This window comes from Myxocyprinus asiaticus, chromosome 27 (genome assembly GCF_019703515.2).
Source record: "Myxocyprinus asiaticus isolate MX2 ecotype Aquarium Trade chromosome 27, UBuf_Myxa_2, whole genome shotgun sequence".
Taxonomy (NCBI): Eukaryota; Metazoa; Chordata; class Actinopteri; order Cypriniformes; family Catostomidae; genus Myxocyprinus; species Myxocyprinus asiaticus.
The window spans coordinates 34,381,231-34,409,020 of NC_059370.1; the positions used below are offsets into that span (position 1 = coordinate 34,381,231).

At 37.0% G+C, this 27,790-nt stretch overlaps 1 protein-coding gene across 4 annotated transcripts; it reads right to left on the minus strand.

Annotated features, from left to right (window-relative positions):
- Positions 1-1,953: 1,953 nt before the first annotated feature.
- LOC127418312 (rho guanine nucleotide exchange factor 37-like) lies at positions 1,954-27,685 on the minus strand. Of its 4 annotated transcripts, none has more exons than XM_051658855.1 (14): positions 27,516-27,685; positions 22,922-23,154; positions 20,029-20,297; positions 19,162-19,291; positions 18,624-18,771; positions 18,238-18,437; positions 17,556-17,686; positions 17,242-17,346; positions 16,822-16,935; positions 14,168-14,485; positions 13,327-13,458; positions 11,652-11,847; positions 9,815-9,987; positions 1,954-5,565 (listed from the first exon to the last, which is right to left on the minus strand). In XM_051658855.1, the coding sequence occupies exons 3-14, from the start codon at positions 20,260-20,262 to the stop codon at positions 5,356-5,358; spliced, it is 2,091 nt and encodes a 696-aa protein (XP_051514815.1). In that variant the 5' UTR covers positions 20,263-20,297; positions 22,922-23,154; positions 27,516-27,685; the 3' UTR covers positions 1,954-5,355. The 4 variants fall into 4 exon arrangements, with proteins under 4 accessions (XP_051514815.1, XP_051514814.1, XP_051514813.1 ...); XM_051658854.1 differs by having other exon boundaries at positions 20,029-20,345; XM_051658853.1 differs by lacking the exons at positions 22,922-23,154; positions 27,516-27,685 and adding an exon at positions 22,717-22,814 and having other exon boundaries at positions 13,327-13,455; positions 20,029-20,345.
- Positions 27,686-27,790: the final 105 nt, after the last annotated feature.

The window sequence follows — 27,790 nt, forward strand, 5'->3', positions numbered from 1 at the left end:
GCCTGAGTGGTGATTTGTGCCGCCACTGACAAACTTGTAACCTACACCTTGAATGCACTCCACATTCACATCAATGTTTTAATTTGAAAACTATGGCTGTCAATTTAACGCGTTAATTCAGTGTGAATAATTAAATAAAATAAAAAAAAATACAAGTAAAATAAAAATAAAATGCAAAGGTACCACCTGTTTTCAGCAGGGGGCAGAAAGCAAAACTCCAGCTGTAAAAACAACCCACAGCTGTACAGACAACAAACCACACGCAGGCTTGCATAACACTAGTCACAGCACAAGATTAGATGCTTTCTTGCATTCAAACACTAATGCAGGGATCTCAAGGCGTGTTTTAATCACGTTTAACGTGACACAGTGACACAAAAGCGCAGTGATTATGACGCAACACAACCAAAGCGAGACGCTCCAAAAGTGTCCGTCTGATGCATGTGTACACTGACTTAGAAAAGCCATTTTAATAAATGTATCTCTGCCAGAATGATGAATTCAATTGCAAAATGCATTGCTGTGGACTGTAGGCCAATAACAGGCTTATCAATAATTTGGAAATAAATAATAAATTTACTTCTAAAGCCAATTTTTGCATTGTCTCATCAATGCTTTACTTATCTGCCACAATAATGTAATGCATTTTAATTATCTGAATTATTATATTTATAATATACTGTATATTAGATTTAAACTATTTAAATATAACCATTTATAACAATTTAATCATTATATATTGAATTATTGTTTTTTGAGGGCCTTTCTCAGCAAATATTTATTAATGCAATTAATTGTGATTAATCTGATTAATTAAACAGAATATGTAATTAATTTGATAAATTTAATTGGATTGACAGCCCTATTGAAAACGCATTGATTTCGGTATGTTTATATCTCTCACTCACACTAGAATGGTGTTTTCCTCTACCTTATACTTTGGGAAACTATGACACCAGGAAACTAAAAACTGAGTTTTCAAAAAAGAAAAATTAAAAGAAAAAAAGAAAAAAAGGATTAGTGTGGATGTGGCCAAAGTCGCTTTGAATGAAAGTGTCTGCAAAACTGATAAATGTAACGGTTTCCAAATCAATGCATCGCCAAAATAGCTGAAATATTAAATGATGATAATAATAATAATAATAATAATAAGGATAACGGTTGACCTATAATACCCTACTGCTTGGCCTATCTCTCTCTCTTTCACACACACAAAAAGACATCTAAGGCTGGAGGAAAGAATAGGAGTGTGGTAGGTTTGTTTGCTCTCCCACTAGGAAAAGCTCCATAGTATGTAATGTTGTAAGGGATACATAATATATCTAATTTCCATAGCATTTCCCCGTGACTCTTCAGCTGAGATGGAGAGCGGGTCCAGGGGGGGCACTGTTTGCTGTAATGTGACAGACATCATCTCCCAGAAGAGGGTGAGGAATTGCAGCCATAGTCCCAATACTCACCAACAGGGGGAGCTGTAGAAGGAGGCTATTTTTAGACCATTGAATAGAGAAATTTATTTTTAGAGCTGTTGCACAGAAGACTCTGTAGCTGTAAGGGTTCAGTGCATCAAAGCTCTGCTGACAACCAGCTCTTAACATAGGGAGCAACTGACAGGCAGCGCTCACGCACAGTGGACCGCAGCATCTCTGCTCTGACTGTAGCACGAAAAAACAGTCATCATCAACCCTGACATTTACACATTCTCAGAGGAATAACTGTGCTTGGGCTGAAAGCAGCCTCCAAAAAAAATCTAATGGATTGCTCCAAAATAAACCTCTGCAGCAGACACAAATACTCAGCCTCATTCACGTCACGGTTCTAATCTGCTGGGCATAAACAGAGCGCTCAGAGGTCAGCTGTAAGACTTCATCCAAAGCCTCTTTCAGCTTTTGATAGATACCAATTTTTGACACATCAGTTAATAATAAAATGCAGAAATGTGATGATTTTGGTGATGACATTGATTTAATCTGAGATTAAATCAACTATTTATTTTATTTTTTATTTTATGTGAAATAAATAACAATACATATTTCTTCAAAACATTATGCACAGAAGATGCCACATGCCGAAGTTAGTATCACCAGGAGGACAGCAGGCGTATGAGGTGAACTGTCTCTCCCAGGATCCCTGTTAAGGCGATTGTGAGGATCAGATGAATAATATATGATTATGTTTGGGGGGGTGGAGAGAGATTAGCACAACACTAAAATAACCATGTCAAGCTCCACACAAGATGCTCTGATGCCTCAATTGGACAGCAGATGGAACTGCAGGCAGACTGTTTATAATGACAGGTACAGCAGAAACAAAGGCTTATCTGCAGCTGAACCTTGAAATGTGGGCTAAGTCCTTCATCATAGAGGTTACTGTATGAGGTAAGCAACACAAGAACAATGCAGTAGCCTGAACTGATCTGCATGCAAACAAAAAGAATAGCTTAATCATTTCACATCATTACGGTGTCTTCAGTATCCAATAGTCACAACAAGTTTTTGTACTTAAGTCAAAAGTACTTAAGCCACACTTGAAAATGTATGAATATCTTTGCATTTAAGAGCAAAATATCAAACTACTGTAAGTTGTATCTGCAACAAAATGATGCTAGACATTTTCTCAAAACTTCACTTCACTTCCTGCAATTACTTTAAAGCAACTGGTCCCAATGATATATTAGTGAATGTATGACATTTAACAAAGTGATGCACACACACAAAAAAACTCATTTGGAACAAATATATCTACTATCTATTTTATAATATGAATAAAGTCTAACAAACTTTTTTTCTGAATGTTTTGCTGAAATTAACTGTGCTTGTGCTATTTTCTTTAAAATAAATGGCACTTGGTTTTATAAATGGCCTTGCCATCTTATTCAATGAATCACATTTTTAAGTGTGGCTTAAATGGATTGTTCATCCAAAAATTACAATTCTGTCATCATGTTCTTTCTTTCTTTCTTGGAACACAGCCTAAGTCGGCATCCACTTTCCTTGCAACTTTTCTCCATACAGTGAAAGTGAATGATGACGGAGATTGAACATTCTGCCTAACATCTCTTAAAGTTGCACTGAGTAATAAATTGTAATTTTGAAATAAATGTATACAATCATGAACACTCACATAAGATAAAGACCCCAGTCGTATCAGTAGCCTTATAAAAGGTCTTTTATTCTACATGTAGAGGGTCCTCTTATGGGGGCTTCCATGTTGGAATCACGTGACCAGCTTAATACTAATTACTTTATCTCAGTAACCGCCCAGTTATTGGACACTTTAACTACTGAATTAAATTATTCATGGCTGACTGTAAATAATGAATTACAACAATGGCACTGGTAACTGAAAACTATAGCGTTTAAATGATGCAGCATCCATGCCCCTAGGTGTCATTGTAAGTTCAAGACAATATACATAAATTACTGAATGCACCTTTAGGTCATATGTGTTTAGAACAACATGAGAATAATTAAATGATGACAGAATTTTCATTTTTGGGCAAACTATCCCTTTAAGTGTCCAAATACATTTTAGGGCCACTAGTATATACAGTATAACTGACATTAAAAAAATATTTCAAAAGTTTCCATCAAGTATTAATAAAATAATTTATAGTGGCTGATACTTTCTTGAAGTGTGAATATTAGACATTCATTTTAAGTGATTCGGAAATGAAAGCAAAAGAGGCCTGACTAGGGCTGGGCAATATGGCTTCAGAAATTATATCTCAATATTTTTCTGCAAATTTACGATATTCTATATACATCACAATAATTATGTTTTTGCTCTAAGATAGCATAAAAGTTGTTCTTTTTTCAGAGGATCAGAGGAACCAACATTTCATCTAAACACCCACTGTAGCCATGTAGAATTAATATTTCAAAGGCATTAAATAAAAATCTATTTAAAAATGATGAAGGCATGTTTCCCACAGTTTTTCCACTAAATTAACACAAGGGAGAGTAAAATGTAATCATTTTCATTGATTTGCACGTTTAGACTTATATTTAACAAACAATTATATATGGAAGCTTAACAAAAATTGTATTTACCTTCATATATTTTTACTAAAAAAAATTTCTTTGTGAATGAACAAGGTGTGCAAAAACTTCTTCACTTATTTTTTGGAAACCAGATGAATATTGAATCGTACTAAATTATTAATGTGAAACCCAGTCAAGTTTATTATTATAATAAAATACTGAATTATTATTATTTTCAGGATAAGATTTGTTAAAGATAAATTAATATATTTCTGTCCTATTTACTTCACCCTAAACTGGAGTTATTATTTTGACATTGCAAGTGCAGTCGTGTTTATTTCACCTTCACCAGGAGTTTTGCATCTTGTGAACCGCTGTCAAACTCTCCTTTACTGTTCCGCATTTGTAGATTTTTATAATAACTTTATAGTGGTTACTAATATTTGGAATTGCGTAAATGCTTGAACCTGCAGTACCAGTACTTCACAATGCAGGTGAACTGCGCTAAAAACACGAGCCCACGCCCCTGCGCGTGCACACAGATCAGCGCGTCGCCGGTTCATTCTGAAGCGCATACAGACCATGTATATCTGTCTTTAATCACAGCCTTTGGCAGTTAAACAATCACATAAGATCATATCTCCATTTTGATGTTATTTTGATTTATTATTTTGATTGTGAAATTAGTCTACTGATGCTCTCTATGAAACTTAATGGCCACATAAAAGGCTCATTAAAATCATTGTGATATTTACAATATTGTTGAATTTTATATCGTCAGCAAAATCATCACGATTACATAGTGGGTATTCGATGTATCACCCAGCCCTAGGCCTGACTTATAAACTATGATCTAGTTTGTATCTACTATGTTCAGCAGTAAAGCACTATTATTATCAGTTCCTTCAATTGTAAGACAGTAGAGTGATTAAGTTGAACCATCTTAAAAAAAACAACAAAAAACAAGTAGTCCCAGGGCAGCCCAGAGCACATTTTTGTACATTTGAGGAGCGGATCCAAGCAGTTTAATACCCATTAATGAGTGTTGGTTAATCACAGGTAACTGCATGCTCCATCAATACAGTCCATGTGCTTTCCACACAACAGCATGTCTGCCTGCCCCTACAGCTCTTTCCTCATTGGATAAAACAATCTTCTCTGGTAACAGCAAAGCGTAGAACAAGTATATGGGTGACCACTACACAGCAGGGCCCAAGCACCACTCGAGTCCATACACCAGTCAAATGAAGCATCAAACAGCAGCCGAAACAAGAGCTCTTCAGTGAGAGTGCTTCTCATGGTCTGTGTGTTTGGATGCTGGCTACCAAACCAAATATCAGCAGCAGAGGTTTTATCTCTACAGTAATGCTCGTTAGCAATAAGGAAAGCTGGGTGATGAGATTATAGAAGGTAGGACGGTAAGGTAGTTGGAGGGGACATAGCCTCTCTGGCCCCGCGCCTCCACCAGACTCCATTCCTTGTTTCCACGCTTATCGTGAGGTTCCACCACCTTCACGGGCTCTCCGGCCCTCAGAGAGAGCTCGTGACTGCTCCTTGCAGTGAAGTCGTAGCCTGCATAAACCTGCAGATGGAGGGGAGAGTTTGAGTCTGGTTGGTAACAAGGAAACAGAGTTCCTCAGAAGTTTCCACTAATGTGATGGTAACCAGACTTTATATGATCTATTTATGACTTTATTTTATCCAAACGGACAGTACATTCAAGAAACACATTTTATCAGTACGTGTGGTTTGACCTTGGTGAAACTAGCATCATGCTCTAGTAATGCAGTTGGGCGATTCTTATGGAACCGGTTAAAATGGCCTTGTCATATTTAAACCTAAATCAATAATAAATCAATAAGTCTACATTTAAGACCATTAAGATTCATTTTATTTATTTTTTGCTATGTGATGTTATTTTCAAGACACTTAAGCACATTGTACCCCTAATTCTCATTACCGTATCGAGTCCAGATGTTTTACTTTTACTATTCCCAATGTTTTCAACGATGATTTTCATTATCATAACGCAGTCATTTTTTCCCCACTATATAACAGAATAGATGTAGTTGTACAAACAGTTTCTAAAATTAAAATCAGCGAAAATAAAAGGCAGTATCAAGGGAGTACAACTATGATGTTTAAATACTTTGCAATCCCCAAATTTTCCACTTCTTAATAAGTGATTGAACAGTACTGACTGGCATTTTCAAGGCTTTGGATATCTTTTTATATCCTTTTCCATCTTTATAAAGTTCCATTACCTTGTTACACAGGTCTTTTGACAGTTCTTTTCTGCTCCCCATGGCTCAGTATCTAGCCTGCTCAGTGCATCCACGTGAGAGCTAACAAACTCACTGACTATTTATACACAGACACTAATTGCATTTTAAAAAGCCACAGGTGTGGGAAATTAACCTTTAATTGCCATTTAAACCTGTGTGTGTCACCTTGTGTGTCTGTAACAAGGCCAAACATTCAAGGGTATGTAAACTTTTGATCAGGGCCATTTGGGTGATTTCTGTTATCATTATGATTTAAAAAGGAGCCAAACAACTATGTGATAATAAATGGCTTCATATGATCACTATCCTTAAATAAAAGACAGTTTTTTTGCATGATCAGTCATATTTTCAAAATCAATGCCAAAATTTCACAATTTCTGCCAGGATATGCAAACTTTTGAGCACAACTGTATATATAATTTTTTCATATAGGCCTAAAGTGTTGCATTTCAATTTTTTGCGTAACTGTCATAAAAATAATGTCCCCATGTAAATCATTTTAATGGTCCCAAAAATAGACTTAATTTTCTACATGCAAAACATACATAATTATTTTTTAGGGTGTAAAGTAAAACCTTTTCTTGACAGGTTTCATAAGAATCAGCTAATTATATAGCATCTATACAGTACAGTATATACTGTACAGGGACTAAAACGGTTCAAGGAACGAATACGAAAACCGTAAACGAACGAAATTTTTAGCAGAACGTAACCAAAAACTGGAACAAAGTGATTTTCAATTGTTCCAGAGTGAAAACATTATTTTAAATGTGGGTAACCGGTTATAACTGGTTAATTTTGTTCCGATAATTTTATCATGAAACCAAAGGCCAAAGGGTTTATCACAGTAAATTTTTGGTACTACACCACTTCATGTTGCCCAAAAATGAAAGTGCTTTGATCCTGAGGGAAACTGCTGCATCACACATTTCTTTGCCTAATCACCCATTGTGGATGTTGCATTCTCTGAATAAAGACCTTTTTAACAACTATGTGTAATTAATACATACAGTATACATGAATGGATAATCCAGATACAAGGAAAACGTTATTAGAGGCAAAACGTTAATTCCTCAGTTGTTTCCAAGTCTTCACTGAATTATTGTTAGATATGATGCATTAATACAGACTTGATGCTGCTGGGCTTTGACTCAGAAGCAGACCTGTAAATAAAATTATACTTAACTGTTAATTATCTGCTTGTTATGATTTCTATGCTGATAAATCCACCACACAGGACAAAAATTAATTGCTTATTTTTGCCTATATTGGCGAGGCACGTAACTTATTTTGGGCTTGTTATTCCAGACCAGATCACTTGTTTCTCTTGCGAGATCTGGCAACACTGCAATTGGTATTTCACCCACCCCTTAGCACAGAGTACTGTCATTTTAAAAAGAACTTAAAGTTATTAAACGTTATTTTATTTTATTCTAACCGGTAACCTTTTGGAAAGAAGGCTGCGGAACTTCTGAACTGGAACGAAAAAATACAGTTTTTGCTCAGAATGAACCGAAATGAAAAACATTTAGTTTTTAGTCCCTGATTTATACTGTATATATTGTAAAGTTGATATTATTAGCCCAAATACACAAACCTCTTGCAAGTTCTTCAAGTTGCTTGGAATAACCTATCTGCCAACAACCCTGAAAAAACTGTACGCAAGTGTACCTAGGATAACAGGTGCCGTTCTAAAAACATACTGTGGTCACAAAAAAAAACAACAACAACAAAAAAAACAGATTTAGGCCTTTTTTTTTCTTTTAAAGCTCATTTGTTTCCATTCTTAAGAGAGCACTTGCAATATCTTTTTTAGATTTGAATGTGAAGTGGTCTTAACTGTTATACAATGTGCTTGAGACATTTTCAAGTGTGAAGAGTGGGCTGTTTCTTTGTTAAATTTAAGAAGGGAAAGAAATCTTATGCTCAACAGGTCTTAAGAACTGAAAAAGAGCTAGAAGGCTTATTTGAAAGGATAATTAGAAGAACTGTCCCCTCTTGTGGCCAATAACAGTAATGCCTTATAAATCACATTCGTTAGAGGTACATGCAAACGCTATTACTGTAATTTTCTATATGTATTGCCCCTTCTTAGGATTAGTTTTCAGTGTGTATATTATTGTGCATGGTTTGTGCCATGGACATCAAATATTCTCCTCAAATTGTGCAGTTATTTGAAGACAGGATATTTCCCATCTAAGCTATCAGACTTATTTTTGCCTTGGGATATTTATGATAAAATGGGCAAAAAAATACATGAAAATCTCATAGACTTACATAAAGGAGGGAACTGATTCATATATGGAGACCGGATTATAATCAAGACTTGTGGTGGGCTCTTTTAACTTGGGCTAGTGAGTAACCACTTTGCAATCACCCGCAACACCCTAGCAAATGCATAGCAATACTGTACGTGAAAAAACACTCAGAATATCATAGCAACTGCATAGCAACACAATGGCAAGCACCCACAACAAAATTTGAAAAATCTAGTTCTAAACTGAAATGTACTGCTTTGTAAACCGAGTGCTAAGATATATAGACCTTTTTCACAGACTGTGATGACGCGTTTCTGCCTTATTTATCAGTGTATATCTCGCAATCTTTTTTATATTATACATTTATAACATTATGCTTATTGTTATATTACCCTGGATTTAGTTTTAAAAAAACGAATGATCACAGCTGTGAGGGGGTTTCTATGACAGCTGTTGAGAGAGTGACAGTAAATTTGTCATGTTCTCCCAAATGACTTGCTAAATACACCGCAATCTATTTTTTATCCTCTTCTGGAAAGTCATTCAAATGTAATAGTGGATTTTTTTCTTTTGGTCTTGGAGCAAATGGGTAAGTGAAAATAATATATGCTATGATCTCCCGTTCACTCCCATTCACCACTGTCGAAGTTTACCCTTCAAACTTTTACTTCCACGTTCCAAAACCCAGAGTGTGAAAAAGGTCTATTCCACTTGAGCCCTGAAACATTGGACATTTAATACACATAATTCATTTACTGTAATATTTAAATAAATCTGTTAGTCTTGTCAGCTGGTCTGTTTTCTCATCAGCTGCATGGAAATTGCTGCACTGTCAAAATGATAAATAACCTATAAAGGGTGTTTAGCAAAATCAGTCACAGTTTTACAGTCACAATAACCGTATATCTCCTACTCACACATCCACAGTCAAAATCTGCCTCGAACATTTCCGCTTTCCTAAACATGAAGCCAAGATGATATGGAGCCATTTGACAGCCAGATCACACAGATGAATAAATTAGTGTATGTGTGTGTGTGCCGTGTGTGTGTGCGTGGGTGGTCTTGATAGAGCATGTCACTTCGACTGACAAGCAGAGGCAGATCATTTCTTTTCTTTCATTACTGAATTCAAAAATGCTGAAGTGTGTGTATGTGATTGATGATCACGAGATACAGCAGACCTGCCATCAATCTCCACAGGTCTCATTCTGTTTGACACGCAAATCAGACAAAGTAACTAGGTGCCCTTTATGGCCCTGTCACACCTCTGCTTATGTGTGCCACTCACCTGAAAACAGGGCGTGGTCGTGGTGGTGAGGAGCGGCTGGGCTCCGGGAGTGTAGGAGTGTCTTCGGGGTCCTGGACCAGTGGGAGTGACATTCAGATGAGGAGATGGAGGCGGGTCTACAGTCACCTGGTGGTAGCGAGTCAGCTTTGAGGCATGCACATATCCTCTGGGTCCTGAAGAATATAAAACAGAAGAGGTCCTATCAAGTTACACAAATCTGCACATTCTTCTGAAATGCAACTAGGTAAAATACTTTTTCTTACTCTTACAAAAAAATCCTTTCCATTTCACACACAGGTAATTAAATATGAAAAACGAGTGTCTATACAACAATACGCCTTAGCATGGAGTTATATCTTCTGTTGAGGGAGTGATATAACAGTGCTTGACCAGCAGATGTCAGTCATGGTAAATGCTTTCGAGATTAAATGTTTTACAACAATTAAAGATAGTTCACCCAAAAATGAAAATTCTCTTATCATTTACTCACCCTCATGCCATCCCAAATGTGTATGACTTTCTTCAGCAGAACCCGAATATTTTTTGAAAAATATCTCAGCTCTGTAGGTCCATACAATGCAGGTGAATGGTGATTTTGGTGACTTTGTAGTGCCAAAAATCACAAAGGAACCATAAAAGTAATCCATATGACTCCAGTGGTTAAATCCATATCTTCAGAAGCAATATAATAGGTGTGGATGAGAAACAGAACAATATTTAAGTCCTTTTTTACTCTAAATCTCCACTTTAGATGTGAAAGTGAAACTAAACAGGCACCACTTGACTTTCAGACGAAAAAGTGGAGATTTGAGTAAAAAAAGGACTTACATTTTGATCTTTTTCTCACCCACACCTATTATATCACTTCTGAAGATATGGATTTAAGATAGTTTCATATAGTTTTATAGAAGATAGTTTCCTATATATGATTTTTGGAGCTACAGTACAAAGGACTGATCACCATTCACTTGCATTGTATGGAACTACAGAGATTAAATATTCTTCTAAAAATCTTTGTTTGTGTTCTGCTGAAGAAAGAAAGTCATACAAATCTGAGATGGCATGAGGGTGAGTAAATGATGAGATGATTTTCATTTTTGGGAGAACTATCCCTTTAAGCAACAATTGCATCCACTAAACAAATTGAGTGCAGTCTTGATCATTAAGTACAAATTGAATAGGCATCTTTTTCAAGAAGGCAAGCATTAATATTTATATTTTTAAAGCATAACCCTATACATAAACCTAAAGTGAGCCAGAAGACAGAGGCTTAAGAGAACTGATGTGTTTTGAATTTAAAAGACAGAAACACACTGGGCAGCGTTTCCCAAAAGCGTAACAAGATTAAGTTGATCGTAGAGACCATTGGCGCCAATGGTTTCTGCGATCTACTTAGGCTTACGATGCATTTGGGAAACACAGCTCTAAACTAGAAAAAGAACAGTAAACAAGTTACATAAAACATCAGAACGAAATAACAATGGTTGAGAGAGACCTGCTGAGTATCAAACACAATCTGTTCTTTCCTTCAAGAGTAGATGTGAGATAGTTCTGTAAGTTGGACACATAATATAAAATGTGTTTATTTGGTACTAAACAAATATATAAAATATTATTATTATTATTATTTTTCATTTCTTGATATTTTTTAATGACCTTATGAGTGATTTGATAAAGACTTTGAATGTCGGCCCCTTAATGATGATCTAGGATCAGCCGCATCCTGTCCACAAAAGAACACTCATCAAAAGTACTACTCGTATGACCTGGCTCCAGCTCAGTGCTCTTTATCTACTTCATGAGCCCTTTTCTCAAGGTGTTCATGTGTCAACTTTACCTCCTGCATCCACCAGCCAGCGGCGACGGTCTCCTCGGGTGTCCATCTCACTGACAACAGCTACCAGCTCGCCCTTGTTGAGGGTCAGGTCCAGGTCACGAGTGCCCACCACTGGGCCTGCCAGCTGGTAGATCTTGTCCGAGCTGTGCTTGGCAAGCAGAGTCTTCAGACGGCGTTCAGACCTGGGACTGAGTGCCTGAGATGTCAAAGAGAGAGAAAAATGTTATCACCCAAAAGCCATAAATTGCATTTACAAATTTGTTACACTTTTGATTACTGCTTGTACACATTATAAAAAATACTTAGGAGCTACAAAGTGCAATAATTAGAAAGCTCACTTTGATGTTTACCACAAATAAATGAGCATTTACCGCTATTTGATTTTTGAAAAGATACTGCAACTGTAAGGAACTAAGACAGGAAATGAGCATGAGAGGAAGACCCTCCTAGGATTTACATTTGTGATAACATTTTGATCCCTGTCTGCAAACACGTAGTACTTTTGAAGATTACAGACGGCTGTTTCATCATCCTGCCTTTTTTCTAAGCTCATCAGAACATAGAAAAAAGAGACACATAGTATCGATTTGAATGCTGAGAGACACCCAGCAGACTCTGGATAATAATGACTGTTTATTTCATTAGCTGTAATGATGGTCTAGTGGCTTTGACATGACATCAGCGACAGTGACATATTGACAATGCAGAATAACAATGTAGCTCTGAAATATGAAACATGACAACTGAGCTGCTACTTATGCTGTTAAAAGAAAAAGAGATTGACATTTTTAGACGAATAAGAAATTTAAATCCATCCTATTTACTTTCTCTTTTTATTTGTCTTTCTTTACTTTTTCTTTATAAAATGCCACTGGATAATTCTCTTCATTTACTCACCCTATCCTCTCAGAGTTTGGTCTGTTTCTTACCCAAAGCGATTGTATTTCTTCAGAAGACATGGATTAAACCACACATGTCATATGGATTACTTTTATGCTGCCTTTATGTTCTTTTTAGGATCCCATTGACTTACATTGTCTGGGCAAACACACATGATACTTCCTTCAAATTATCTTTGTTTGTTTTCATACAAGCTTGTGACAGCGATAGGGTGAGTAAATGGAGAGTCATATATATATATATATATAATTTTTGATGAGAGAATTATCATTTAGCTTCTATTAATTTCTATTACTTTTTTCAGGCCTCGAAATTACAGTTTAAAAAATTCCTGATATTTCCATGACGATGGGAAGCTGGTCTACAGAAAAAAAAATGTTTGTCTTTATAATCTTTCTTCAAAATGTAATAACTTTCTCCACATCTCAATGGGGAATATTAATATTAACACATAACATCATAACCCTTTTGGATTTTCACAATCCAATCCCAGAAGTTAAACCCAAGCCTGCCTTATTTTATGTTCTATATTAGTGTTTATGGTCAGCTATAATACAGTAATTCCAGGACATATTTGACCAAGGCATGCTTAGAATAAACAGCTGCACTGATGCAAAACACATGATGCTAAATTATGTATATCAAGTTAAATGAATGGTTGCATTTAGCTATGGTTTAATTCCACTACTGTCCACAGGCACCAGGGCAAACTGTTCCTTAGAAACAAGCCTCCACCCAGCAACAGACAATAGTATGTCTCTATGTTGGAACTGACCTGCACAATGGAAGCATTGAGCTCATCTTGAGCACTCTGACACAGACTCTCCATCCTCCTCCAACCCTCCTGCACTGAACACTCCGCCCACTTCCAAAACTCACCATCCTCCAAATAACTGTGTGGGAGCTGCTGGGCGACAAAGAGGGATTCATAAACACTGCCAGCCTGCAAAAATCTAAATTTAATTTTCCAACCACGTTTGCTGTCTGGCATCCTCTGGACAATTGCACTGAATGTTCAACAATATCCTAAAACTGATAGATATTCAAGTGTAACTAAAATCATGAGAATGTTTAGAATCGTGAAAGACAAGACTGACATGAATAGACCTGGAAAAGACCATGTGAATAATCCTGGATGTTCATCCTCAATTAGCAAGCAGAAATAGCTAGCTAAAGCTAATTCTGAAATACAGGGTGCATCCGAAATGCTGCCTGGTAGCATCTTCCTGGTATGCCTCTAAGGAATGCATCAAGGCAAGTCCGAATACAATGTTTGTGTAACACCATGTATACGGAAATTCCCTTAATCTGGTCCATTTTTTAAAGCAGTGTATACATATCTTTCACTGCCTATATATTGAGCCCCAAGTCTCTATGATATTCCTGTCCCTAGATATGGCTCAGGTCCAACCTTCAATGGAAGTCTAGGGAATATTTCGCACCTGTTTCATCAGCTATTCACTTGGCTATCTCTAAATCTAAATGTAATTTGTTCTAGAAAAATTGCATGATTTAATTTTAACTTGAAACCTGGTCTGAATGAAACCTGTTTCATTCAGAAATACCATCATATAAAAAATATAACTTTTTTCCTCCTTCTTTACTCCACTCAGTACCTGATGGGTAAAGCTAGTGACCAGCTGCTCCATATCAGCCGCCAGGTCTCTCTGCAGACAGCTGAAGGCCTCTAGCGTGGCCCACAGGAGCTGCAGGGCTTTCCCATTGAACTGCGGCAGCTCAGTCAACAGCAGTATGTTCATTGTCTTGTAGGTGTTGGCTATGGCTTGTTCCTCAAAGCTCAGGTTGCTCTTTTCCTCAATCAGCTCGTAGTCAAGTAGCTTGTCCTGACGCTTGCAAATGAGATTTCGTGGTCCCGCCATCAGCTCCCGCAATGAGCTCAAGGGCTTAAAGACTAAAGTTTTCAAACGCGTCTCCTAAGAAACAATATTGGTGGAAGAAAAAATGGGGGGGGACAAAACAGACACAGCTACTTTGTGCATGACATGAGTAATTTTTTTCAACAATTGTTTACAGACAGATTGTTTCACTTTGAATTGACTATATCAAACTTCCAGTGGGTCAGATGTTTTCATTCACTAACTGTGCTTTTACATTAACTGTGCCTTTAAGCAGCTTGGAAAATTCCAGAAAATTATGTAAAGCCTTTAGGCAATGTGGCAGGGTGGAGGGCGGGGCCGGGTCGTGATTCCACACACTCGGCCCCTAATTAGGCTGATAAAGTCCGAGAGGGATAAAGGCAACTGGAGACGGCAGTGCGACAGAGAGAGAGTTACAGGCAGCTGCCCGACACCTGTGTGTGTGTCTTTTGGTTCAGTTTATAATCAAACTATTATTTATATTACCAAGATGGTTCTCGCCTCCTCCTCTCCATTGAGAGTGTTACAGGCAATTAGCCAATTAGCTTCTGATAGGCTAATTGGCTAATTGGAGTCAACTGGAGGTGTACCTATGAATGTATTTTAATGCCTACCTTCAAACTCAGTGCCTCTTTGCTTGACATCATGGGAAAAATCAAAAGAAATCAGCCAAGACCTCAGAAAAAAAAAACATTTGTGGACCTCCACAAGTCTGGTTCATCCTTGGAAGCAATTTCCAAATGCCTTAAGGCACCACGTTCATCTGTACAAACAATAGTATGCTAGTATAAACACCATGGGACCACGCAGCCGTCATACTGCTCAGGAAGGAGACATATTCTGTCTCCTAGAGATGAATGTAAATGAACAATAGCAAAGGAACTGGTGAAGATGCTGGAGGAAACAGGTAGACAAGAATCTATATCTACAGTAAAACGAGTACTATATCGACATAACCTGAAAGGCTGTTCAGCAAGGAAGAAGCCAATGCTCCAAAGCCATCATAAAAAAGCCAGACTACAGTTTGCAAGTGCACATGGGGACAAAGATCTTACTTTTTTGGAGAAATTTCCTCTGGTCTGATGAAACAAAAATTTAACTTTTTGGCCATGATGACCATCATTATGTTTGGTGGAAAAAGGGTGAGGCTTGCAAGTCGAAGATCACCATCCCATCCGTGATGCATGAGAGTGGCAGCATCATGTTGTGGGGGTGCTTTGCTTCAGGAGGGACTAGTGCACTTCACAAAATATATGGCATCATGAGGAAGGAAAATTATGTGGATATATTGAAGAAACATCTCAAGACACCAGCCATGGAGTTAAAACTCGGTCGCAAATGGGTCTTCCAAATGGACAATGACCCCAAGCAAACCTTAAACTTGTGGCAAAATGGCTTAAGGACAACAAAGTCAAGATATTGGAGTGGCCATCACAAAGCCCTGACCTCAATTCGATAGACTGTGGGCAGAACTGAAAAAGCATGTGCAAGCAAGGAGGCCTACAAACCTGACTCAGTTACACCAGTTTGGTCTGGAGGAATGGGCCAAAATTCCAGCAACTTATTGTGAGAAGCTTGTGGAAGGCTACTCAAAAAGTTTGACCCAAGTTAAACAATTTAAAGGCAATGCTACCAAATACTAACAAAGTGTATCTAAACTTCTTACCCACTGAGAATGTGATGAAAGAAAATAAAGCTGAAATAAATCATTCTCTCTACTATTATCCTGACATTTCACATTCTGAAAATAAAGCAGTGATCCTAACTGACCTAAGACAAGCAATGTTTTCTATGATTAAATTTCAGGACTTGTGAAAAACTGAGTTTAAATGTATTTGGCTAAGGTGTATGTAAACTTCTGACTTCAACTGTATATGGTAACACTCCTACTTAGAAAGTCTTGTGAGTGTTTAGGTTTATACAGTAGGTAGGGTTAAGGTTAGGGTTAGGTTTAAGGGTAGTCGTGGGACTCTAATTAAACACAAAACACTGTGTATGAATGATGCAAGCAACTCTTGCGAGACTTTTCGCAGTAAGAGGGTTACCATCTAGATATGACCATTATTAAAATCTATTTTGCAATCGCATTTCTTTTAAAAGTTGCCTTTTTTATAATGCTTTCAAGACAGGCTTGATGGAGCATCTAAATATAAAGTTCAGGAAATACTCAATTTCTTGTTAGAAATGACATGGTGTTTTATCAACTTCTGTGAATGATTTTGTTAAGTATTTTTGTTGAAAAAGATGAGAAGCATGGAGCTGTACTTAATCATCACTGCAGATTTTTTATTTTTCCAAGAGAGATTTTATCAGCCAATAGAACTGAATATTTCTCAACAACAATAGTGAATGTCTCTTTAGCATGTGAATTGTACTCTATTTAAAGGGCTTACATATGCAGGGTATATCCACTGTCTGAGTGCCACTGTGATTTCTTTAGAGAACAGTGCAGCTTTCTCGCCTTCCAGATCAAGATCTGCTTCTTCTGGTCTGCAGCTGAGGAATCTCTGAAAACACAAGAGCTTAGATGCTTAAATAAATCTTTAAGAAATCTCCAAAGCACACAGCCATCATATGAACTTCACAACCTTATGAAACCCCATCCACCTGCCCTGGGATCAACCTCCTACAGCTTTTCCTTTCATTTACCAGCTGCAATAACAATGTACAATGTTTAAGAGGTTGATCCCTGGTAGTACTGGCTTCACGTTGAGTGAACACCAAAACAAATGAAAACATCAGCTCTTTGTTAGTATACAACTATAGTCATTAAGGTGATGAATGGTAAATCCAGGAAGGAAATCAATACAAACCTGCAAATGGTGGAGATAGGCCTCCATGTTACTGTGGAGTTCTGAGACACCCCTCTCCAGCACAAAGAAGAAGCCGGCAAGGGCATCAAATTCTTCATCCTTCAGCTATGACATGATTAAATTACAAAGCGTGACTTAAGTGTGTTGATTTTTAAAGCAATACACGATTGCACAATTGCACAAATGTGATTACAATGTTGACAATGGTGTCTGAGACAGTATGGAAACAACGCTGTTCTTCAACACGTCAACCTGTTCCATTGTCTACTCTAAGCATTGTTCTTGGATGTAGTCATGCTTCATGGCACAGTTACCTTTGGTACCATTCCTGTCTCGTGCTTTATGTACTGGCTTAGCCGAGCTGTCTTCTTGGCAATGCTGTGGCCACTCAGACGATTGATCTTATCCTTGATGGTCAGGTTCTCTATCTTCTTATACTTGTCAGCTTTGACAGTCAGAGAATGAGAATAATAAAGCAAATCAAGACGTGATTCAGTCAAGTTCAAGTCAAGTGTTTCTTGCTGAATCAAGTTTTGAGCTTGCAGTCTGAATTGAATATGATGATTTGAAAGGGTCGGATATATGAAATAAAACAAAGACAATAAATAACAACACATCTTTCCATAGCATTGTTGTAAGACTCTTACAGGCAGGTTCTTTAAATGAAACAGTCAAAAATACTCTTAAACTCCTGTGTAATCAGTTTAAATCATTCTAACAAATCCTTGACTGAATCCATCAGGGCAGTTACTGAATTAACATCTGACTCACTTGCTGAACTACAAGTCATCATTACTTTAGTCATGTCTGACTTTCAATGAACCATGATCTTACCGTGTTATGTGTACTTAAAACTTGTGAGACTTAAATCAATGTAATTACTGAACAGATATTTATATAACATCTAGTTATCTAACGGCATGTACATAGTAACAACAGTTTTTTGTAATGGTACTGCTTTGCACCTAAGAAATGTGTAGAAGTATACATTCTTACCGACTTCACGGAAGCGTTTGTATTCATTGATCCTGCAGTTGATCTGGACTGCAGTGTGCGCGGTGTGCTCCAGTATGGAGTAGGCAGGGTGCTCTGGGTCTGTGTGTTTCTGGATGGTCTGAAGCAGCAGGGGGTAACGGGCGATTCTCTGAACCGGCATCACCAGGAAGAAACTCAGAGTAGATGCATTCACATCAGGACTGCAAGACAGGTGAGATCAGGGGTCAAAAATGTTGGTTATTACACTGGTGTTTAGTTTAGAAACTCTCTCACCAGTGTTGAATTCGTTTAACAGTTGGTCAGACAGGGTATGACAAATTAATTGTCAGAAATGTAAAAATTATACTTCAGGCTGTGCAATATAAAATGTTGATATATAAACTTACGCTGATGACTTGATGATTTTAACCATCTCAATCCAAAGGGTCTCTTTCTGTTTGTAGCTGTTCTCCAGAGCGGTGATGTTATTGTAATTGGCCAGGTACTCCTTATAAGCCATTTCTATGTCTTGAGACAGACTCAGGAAAGAGTCACCTAAGAGACAGTATAAGCTCTGATTTAGATGGTATAAATGATATTTGAAAAATTACAAAACCAAATCATACATGAGTTAAAAAGACATACTTTTTTTCTTTTTCTTTTTTTTTTGCCAAAGACAACACAAATAATATTCATTTAAACCAACATGCTCAGACCAATCTTGAATTTACACAAAACATTCTACCCCTCTAGTCTCATTCATTACTATTACAAGTATCCTGAAATTCTTGCAATTCAAGTTCTGGATTCTTCATCCATGAGATCAAGGGTAAAAATATTTTTATGTCAAACTGATCAGTTGGCGTGTCACATGAACAGAATCTAGAGCTGATGTAAGAAAACTGAAAGTGAACCTGATTTTCCAGTCCGACCAGTCATACTCACAGAGTGTTTCTAGGTATTTTGGGTTGCTAAGCTGTATCTTTGCTTGATCTAGAAGGTTCAGGAGTCTGCTGGAAACATCCATCACTTCATCTATGTGCTGGAACATATTGTTCAGGTTTGGTGGAGGATGCTGCAGGGGGAAAACACCCAATAAAGTAATTTACCTACAATGATTATACTTCTCAAATATATATATATATATATATATATATATATATATATATATATATATATATATATATTTTTTTTTTTTGCCGAATGCAATAATGCACTTACAATGGAAGTTTATGGGGCAAGTGAACAGGAGAGCTCATATTTTGGTTAAAGCATTTACATGAAAACGACTGTAAAAAAAGTTCTTATATTTGAACTGTTAAGGTGTCTTAATTGTCCTTTTTGAAGTGGGACTACTTTTCTGGGTGGATGAATTTCTGTTTAGAAGTTACTGATGTAATTGCTGTGGGTAGAGTTTGCGACATGTCAAAAAAAAGCATAACAGATTGGTATATCATGTCATGTTTTTGCTGGATCATAAAATAAAAATTATTCCCAGATTTACTTGGTCATGAAATGAGTTGAGAAATGGGGTGGTAAAATCACCAGAAAAGTTCTGTATTGATGGTATGTGTGAACGAAGTGGTAACATTCACAGTTTAGAACAGGTTAGGATGCTCTGTTGGGAGAATGACATCAGAGAGCATTTACGTACAGTACGTCATTTTGAAGGTGGTGTGAATAATAGTGATATCTATTAAAAACATTGAAAGCTGTTGGTTGACTTTACGCAGAACAGATTGTCCGGCATTTTTATGGCAATTTTACAAGTTTCATGTGTGTAAGTGGTTATTATCTGGAGAACATGAATACCTGTAATTTTTGCAGGTTGTTGTGGACAGTGACTGTGCAGAGCTGCAGATGTTTAAGGTAGTTCCGCTCTGTTTGCACCATCTCCTCGATGGCCATGACCTGCCTCTGAGCTGTCCTCTCTCTGGCTGCTGCCTCCTCTGCAGCAGCCTGTGCCTTCTTCTCCTCTTCATCCTCCTCCTCTGTGGGCTCTTCCATGGTGCCATCCATCTCTTTACCTCCTTTCTGCTCTCCCATCTCCCCAGCTATCTCCTCCTCTGCTGTCACTCTCACTGTTGGAGGCAAAATCGCCTTCAGGGAATTGGCCAGAGTAGGGATTTCTAAGATACCAATAGAAGAGATTGCAATACCGGAACACCAGCAAGACTGAACACAGACATAACTCCACCACAGGAGTTGTGGCAGAACCAGGACCCATTTCCAAAAAATACTGTAAAATCTAAAGAGCATTCACACTGATAGTGATTAAACATTGGAGGTCGGCAAGTTGCTGTACTGAAAAAGAACTAAACTTTGGTGCATTGGTAACAGTCTCTGTTGCCTATATCGCCTCAAATCACAAATTCTCATTTAAAATGAATGACTTATGATAATGGATCAACTCAGTGGATGAACTCACCTTTGATGAAGCCATTCATCAGCAAAAGGTTAATACTGATCCTCATTCAAACTCTAAGAGTTTTAACACATATATTAAACTCTGCTGTCACACATTATAAGGACCACCCATAAAGGAAGGGTAATGGTCCTAAAGTGCTGTGTACTCTGTATTGTTGTTTGCTCGAGGGGTGGAACACCATGTGTCTAAACAGACCCTTAGACTTTCCAAAAGATGTTATCAAAGCCAGTGTTTACACTTGATTGTGAATACATATTCAGTTCCTTCAAACATAATTTACTTATAGATTATCTGTGAAACACAAATTAGTGCAACCGAGGTCAAAATCTGCCTAAACAAACAGATTATAACATTTATTCAGACATTGATGACAATGAAATATTTATAATACATTATCAGCGCTTTTACCATATACAGGTGCATCTCAATAAATTAGAATGTCGTGGAAAAGTTCATTTATTTCAGTAATTCAACTCAAATTGTGAAACTCGTGTATTAAATAAATTCAATGCACACAGACTGAAGTAGTTTAAGTCTTTGGTTCTTTTAATTGTGATGATTTTGGCTCACATTTAACAAAAACCCACCAATTCACTATCTCAAAAAATTAGAATATGGTGACATGCCAATCAGCTAATCAACTCAAAACACCTGCAAAGGTTTCCTGAGCCTTCAAAATGGTCTCTCAGTTTGGTTCACTAGGCTACACAATCATGGGGAAGACTGCTGATCTGACAGTTGTCCAGAAGACAATCATTGACACCCTTCACGAGGAGGGTAAGCCACAAACATTCATTGCCAAAGAAGCTGGCTGTTCACAGAGTGCTATATCCAAGCATGTTAACAGAAAGTTGAGTGGAAGGAAAAAGTGTGGAAGAAAAAGATGCACAACCAACCGAGAGAACCGCAGCCTTATGATTGTCAAGCAAAATCGATTCAAGAATTTGGGTGAACTTCACAAGGAATGGACTGAGGCTGGGTCAAGGCATCAAGAGCCACCACACACAGACATGTCAAGGAATTTGGCTACAGTTGTCGTATTCCTCTTGTTAAGCCACTCCTGAACCACAGACAACGTCAGAGGCATCTTACCTGGGCTAAGGAGAAGAAGAACTGGACTGTTGCCCAGTGGTCCAAAGTCCTCTTTTCAGATGAGAGCAAGTTTTGTATTTCATTTGGAAACCAAGGTCCTAGAGTCTGGAGGAAGGGTGGAGAAGCTCATAGCCCAAGTTGCTTGAAGTCCAGTGTTAAGTTTCCACAGTCTGTGATGATTTGGGGTGCAATGTCATCTGCTGGTGTTGGTCTATTGTGTTTTTTGAAAACCAAAGTCACTGTACCCGTTTACCAAGAAATTTTGGAGCACTTCATGCTTCCTTCTGCTGACCAGCTTTTTAAAGATGCTGATTTCATTTTCCAGCAGGATTTGGCACCTGCCCACACTGCCAAAAGCACCAAAAGTTGGTTAAATGACCATGGTGTTGGTGTGCTTGACTGGCCAGCAAACTCACCAGACCTGAACCCCATAGAGAATCTATGGGGTATTATCAAGAGGAAAATGAGAAACAAGAGACCAAAAAATGCAGATGAGCTGAAGGCCACTGTCAAAGAAACCTGGGCTTCCATACCACCTCAGCAGTGCCACGAACTGATCACCTCCATGCCACGCCGAATTGAGGCAGTAATTAAAGCAAAAGGAGCCCCTACCAAGTATTGAGTACATATACAGTAAATGAACATACTTTCCAGAAGGCCAACAATTCGCTAAAAATGTTTTTTTATTGGTCTTATGATGTATTCTAATTTTTTGAGATAGTGAATTGGTGGGTTTTTGTTAAATGTGAGCCAAAATCATCACAATTAAAAGAACCAAAGACTTAAACTACTTCAGTCTGTGTGCATTGAATTTATTTAATACACGAGTTTCACAATTTGAGTTGAATTACTGAAATAAATGAACTTTTCCACGACATTCTAATTTATTGAGATGCACCTGTACAATTCTAACTGCACCAACGTGCATAAAACTGTAATATCAACATCTAGATAAACAGCTGTAAGCAAAAAACACTCACCACATCTGCAACCATTATTAAGGCAACAGTGCATTTGTAACAAGTGCTCAAGGCCAGCACATTCAAACAGAAAACCACAAACTCAGCATGTAGTGCAGCACTTACATTTGCAGACTGAGAGCCCTAACAGTGGTGCACTGCAGTATGAAAAAAAACCTATTTAAGAAAGAATACAGAAATGACAACAATTAAAGTGCATCATTACCTTTCTAGACTGAGATGGACTAACACTGGGTCTCCCTTGTGCTGGAACAGTGAGGTGCACTGTTGAGGAAAGCCTGACACACACTCAGACTGGTGTAAGTTTGTCTACTGAGTCACACTGCAGGGCCTCATGTGGCACAGATGTGTGAGTGAGAGGGGGGATGAGTGGGTCAGATGGGTGGACTGAGCCAGGGGGGAGGTGGGATTTTAGCAGCGGGAATCCGGATAGGACCTCTGGAAATACAAAGACTCACATTGATGAATACACAGACTGACTGCACTAGCCATTGGGAAGAAGTAACGCCTGCTCAAGTTGAAGCTGATTGGCTGGCATCGGATCAGAACTGAGCCAGAGTGCACAACACATGCTCACTGACACACTCAGCTGCAGTAAACAAAAGCCTCATGTGGTCAGGAAATAAGTAGGCGACTTTATAGTCAAAGAGTTACTAAAAGTTTTACAATGGCAAAAGCCATTCCACATTAACATTCTTAAGTAGCAATAATGTAAATATGTTGACAAATAAACAACATGTACTTTGTAGATTTTAGATTAGAATTTGATATATGTACGTATAACGCAGGGTTCTCACACCTTATATATATATATATATATATATATAATTTATAAAGTATAGTCAATTTTATTTATTAAGCATTTTATTATTATCCCCTTTTTCAATGTACAGTTCTTAAAATCACAATTTGGAAATATTTCCAGAGTTCTGTGCATTATTTCTAGGTACTGTAACTAGACACTAAATTCTTTAACCATTTTTTAACCAACACCTTTTATCTTTTTTGCAGGTCACCTCAACAGTCCTGCAGTGTGACAAATTAATAAAAAAAAAACACAAATTCAAACGTGGTCATAAAAACAGCATGCATAACAATTATACAAGTGTTCGAAAATGTTGTTTAAAATATTAGATGTAGTATAGGATGTCACACTGCAGGACACTACTGCCAATGCTTGATATATCTTGTTGTGAATCTACCAAATTCCTCTCAGACTACTGTCTTTATGTGAAATGTGGGGATTTCCAGTGTTTTTTCAGTACATTTAGAACCATAACACTGAGAAAAGTAAACACTACACACTATATGTTTAGTTCAGTGGCACACCTTAAGTGATAACACGAAACTAATATAGCGAGGTAAAGTTTGCTGCAAATTCGATGTTCGTTAGATATTCGCCTATGGTGTTTAAGGGACCGTCTGAAAACTCCACACACTGCGTTAAAACGTCACGGGCGTCTGAGCATTCATTCAACTGACTTGCATGTTCTATCGTGGAAAAACACTGCTGTTGGACAGACTGACTTACTACAGATGAAATTATTACAGTATGCCTTATCATATGAGTACAGTATTCAATTATTTTAGAAACAAATCACAAAAACTCAACAAAATGATATTTTCACATTTCAAAGGTTGTAGTAAGCTGCTATTGGACAGACTGACTTACTAAAGATGGAATTATTACAGTATTCCTTATGATATGAGTACAGTAATCAATTATTCTAGAAATAAATTCATAAAATTCAATTATATGTTATTTTCACATTATAAAGGTTGTAGTAAGCTGCTATTGGACAGACTGACTTACTACAGATGAAATTATTACAGTATGCCTTATGATATGAGTACAGTAATCAATTATTTTAGAAATAAAATCATAAAAATTCAGGAAAAAGATAAGAAACAGTTATAACAGGAAGTGGACAGGAAAATCTCAAGTATCACTAGAGCAATGTGCTCTAAGAAACGCTGTTGTGCAGAGGATGCTGTAACAACCTCTTAACTGCCACCGACTCCACTTAATTTAAAAGTCCAGTTGTACATTTGTCTTTCCTCATCATGTTCTTCCACTTTCTGAGTCATCTGCTCTGGTGTACTGTTGCCTCCTGTGCCTGGCTAATAATCTGACTCAGGCTGTCCTTTTCCCTTCAAAATCCACCACCAGCACTTTTATGTTTGTGATATTCAGCTACTGGTGGTTCATACTAAAACAATAGACATAGTAATCTATCTACCTCCTTTTTGTTTTCAGAATCAGCTCCATTTTCAATCATGCATCCTTTTGAAGAATAATATTAATACAAGAAATTTATACAAGAGCTTACTCTTCAATATAACAAATAAGTGTTGTTGTACTAGTAGTATCTATTTCACAGGACATTTAATTTTATTTCAAGTAAGATTTCACATAAAAATTATTTTACTGTGATAATGCCTAGTAATAAATCAGCAATATCACAGTTATGTTAATGTTTGTATACAATAACTTGTAAAATGATTGAAGTTATCATGTTAATACTGTCATAAATTGTTTCAGAAATGCTCTACTCTTCTCTTAATAAAATGTAAAAAATTTCTACCAACATGGCTTGTCACAATGAATATAATTGTATTACTATTTTAAATTAATTTGAGGTCTTCTTCAAAGAATGTTTGGGACCCGTTTGTTGTTGTAAGTAGTTTTGTTAGAGTAAATAACAGAATAAATTGTTACAAATTAACGTTATTTTAGTGACACTATTTAAGGGGGTTATTGAAGAAATACAATGGCTGTTTAAATAGATGGTTGTTTCAGTTAGGACCACTTCCATCAACTGTATAACTTTATTGACAGCTGAAGCAGTCTGTTGGATTTATGGTTCTGTCCCTGGCTTTCCCGGTCCATACATGCAGCCATGCATGGTCTGTGTGAGGAGAACAACCTGTCTGTCTCCACCCCCAAGGGTAACAGAACAGATCCAGCAGATTCATATTACAACATGGTACAGATTGTTTCATTTGCATTTATGTACATTATTTTATTTATTTATTTTTTATCATATGTTGACACTTCATTTAACTCAAGAGTCTGGGTTCATGGAGAGGGTAGGATTGCCAATTAAGTACATGAATTTGTAGTGAAAGTCCAATCAGCAGGTGAAATGATGAAATCGGGGTAAGTAAACCATAGCAAGTGTCACAAAATGGGAGATCACAGACTGAAATCATGACAAGATGTTAGGGAATTTTGAATACACATTAAGCTTTATCAACAGCATTTGTGGCATATTGCTGATTACCATAAAACATTATTGTGACTTGGCACTCATTTCCTTTAAAAAATGCATAAAATCTGGGTCATAGCGAGCCACTTAAAATGGAAGTGAAAGGGGGCCAATTGGCAAACATTAAAAACTCACTGTTTCAAAGTTATAGCCATTTATATGTAAAGAATATGAATGTTAACAAGATTTTAGTGATCACTTACTAATCTTTTTTTTTTTTTTTTCTCGTGTAAAGCAATATCCAGTTGAACAATGTTGTTGCCATAAGGGCTTCATGCCGTAAACACTAAAACCATGAAATTACCCAAACAATGACTGTTTAAACAACTTTACAATTGTAAGTGCTTTCATAAATATTCAATCTTCAAATTTTTACACTGGCCCCATTCACTTCCATTGTAAATGGCCCACAGTAACAAGTGAAAATCAATGTTTGTGCTTATTAACATAATGCCACAAATGCTGTCAATTAAACTTAACTTGTCTTGATAGAAAATACTGTAATAATTTGACCTGTAGTATATCATTCTCTCCAACAGCAGCCTACTACAACCTTTATAATGTGAAAATACAATTTTGTTGAATTTTTATGATTTTATTTCTAAAATAATAGATTACTGTATTCATATCATAAGGAATACTGTAATAATTTCATCTTTAGTAAGTCAGTCTGTGCAATTGCAGCTTACTACAACCTTTAGAATGTGAAAATATTATTTTGTTGAATTTTTATGAATTTATTTCTAAAAAATAATTTATAACTATACTCATATCATAAGGCATACTGTAATTATTTAATCTGTAGTAAGTCAGTCTGCCCAATAGTAGCTTACTACAACCTTTGGAATGTGAATATGTGCTTTACTGGGTTTATATGCATAACTTGCACGTCAACGGAATGATGGATTGGACACCACCTACATGTATGTCTTAGCGTAGTGGGTGGAACTTGCAGATGGTCCCTTACTTACGCTAGGCAATAAAAACGCATCGGAGCGTTCGCAAGCATAATTCTCCAGCCACACCAAGCGTTGACTGTTTTGTGTGCAATGATTTATGCACGTATAGTAGTGTTATATACCCTTTAACCCAACTGTGCTAGTGATATCTTTGTAAGATTGTCGCCTGCCGAGAGCGCGGGTAAGAGAAACTGATTATCCAACGAATATCGAACTTAAAAATAACTTTGACTCGCTAACAAATATGAAGAAGAAAAAATGATTGTGAATAACTACAAATAGTCCTAATGAAACACCAACCACTTATATAAAAGTAATGGACAGCACATAAACAATATTAGTAAATAAATTTGCACTAACTCATAAAATAAAACAAGCCCTCCGTATTTTATCAAAACCATTCATGACATTCGTGTTTACTTTCTAACTGACAATAAATGTACACAAGTCAACACGTAAAGGAAAGAAAAAAATTACAATTAAATTGCAAAAGATCAGTGTTGTTAATGTTATCACTTATCGTAAAGTCTAATGTAGGACTAAATAAGTCAACGATATGTTTGTATCTCACCTGTTTGTATCTAAAGAGTTCCCGTAGACGCAGAGCAATTAAACATCGCAAGTATGAGCATCGTTAACCTTGTAAAAGCCAAATAACTAGAATCTAAAGCGATATTGGCTGATGTCGGCTTTGAAAGACCCAGTATCACCTGATCTTACGGCTCTCGCGCTCAAGAACAGTTTCACTAACAGGCCCTGCGTCACGCATTCTGATCATGCCGCGCGAGGTGAGCTGCATTCATGTGAAGTATGATATCATAGATACCTTATGACTCAGTACACTTG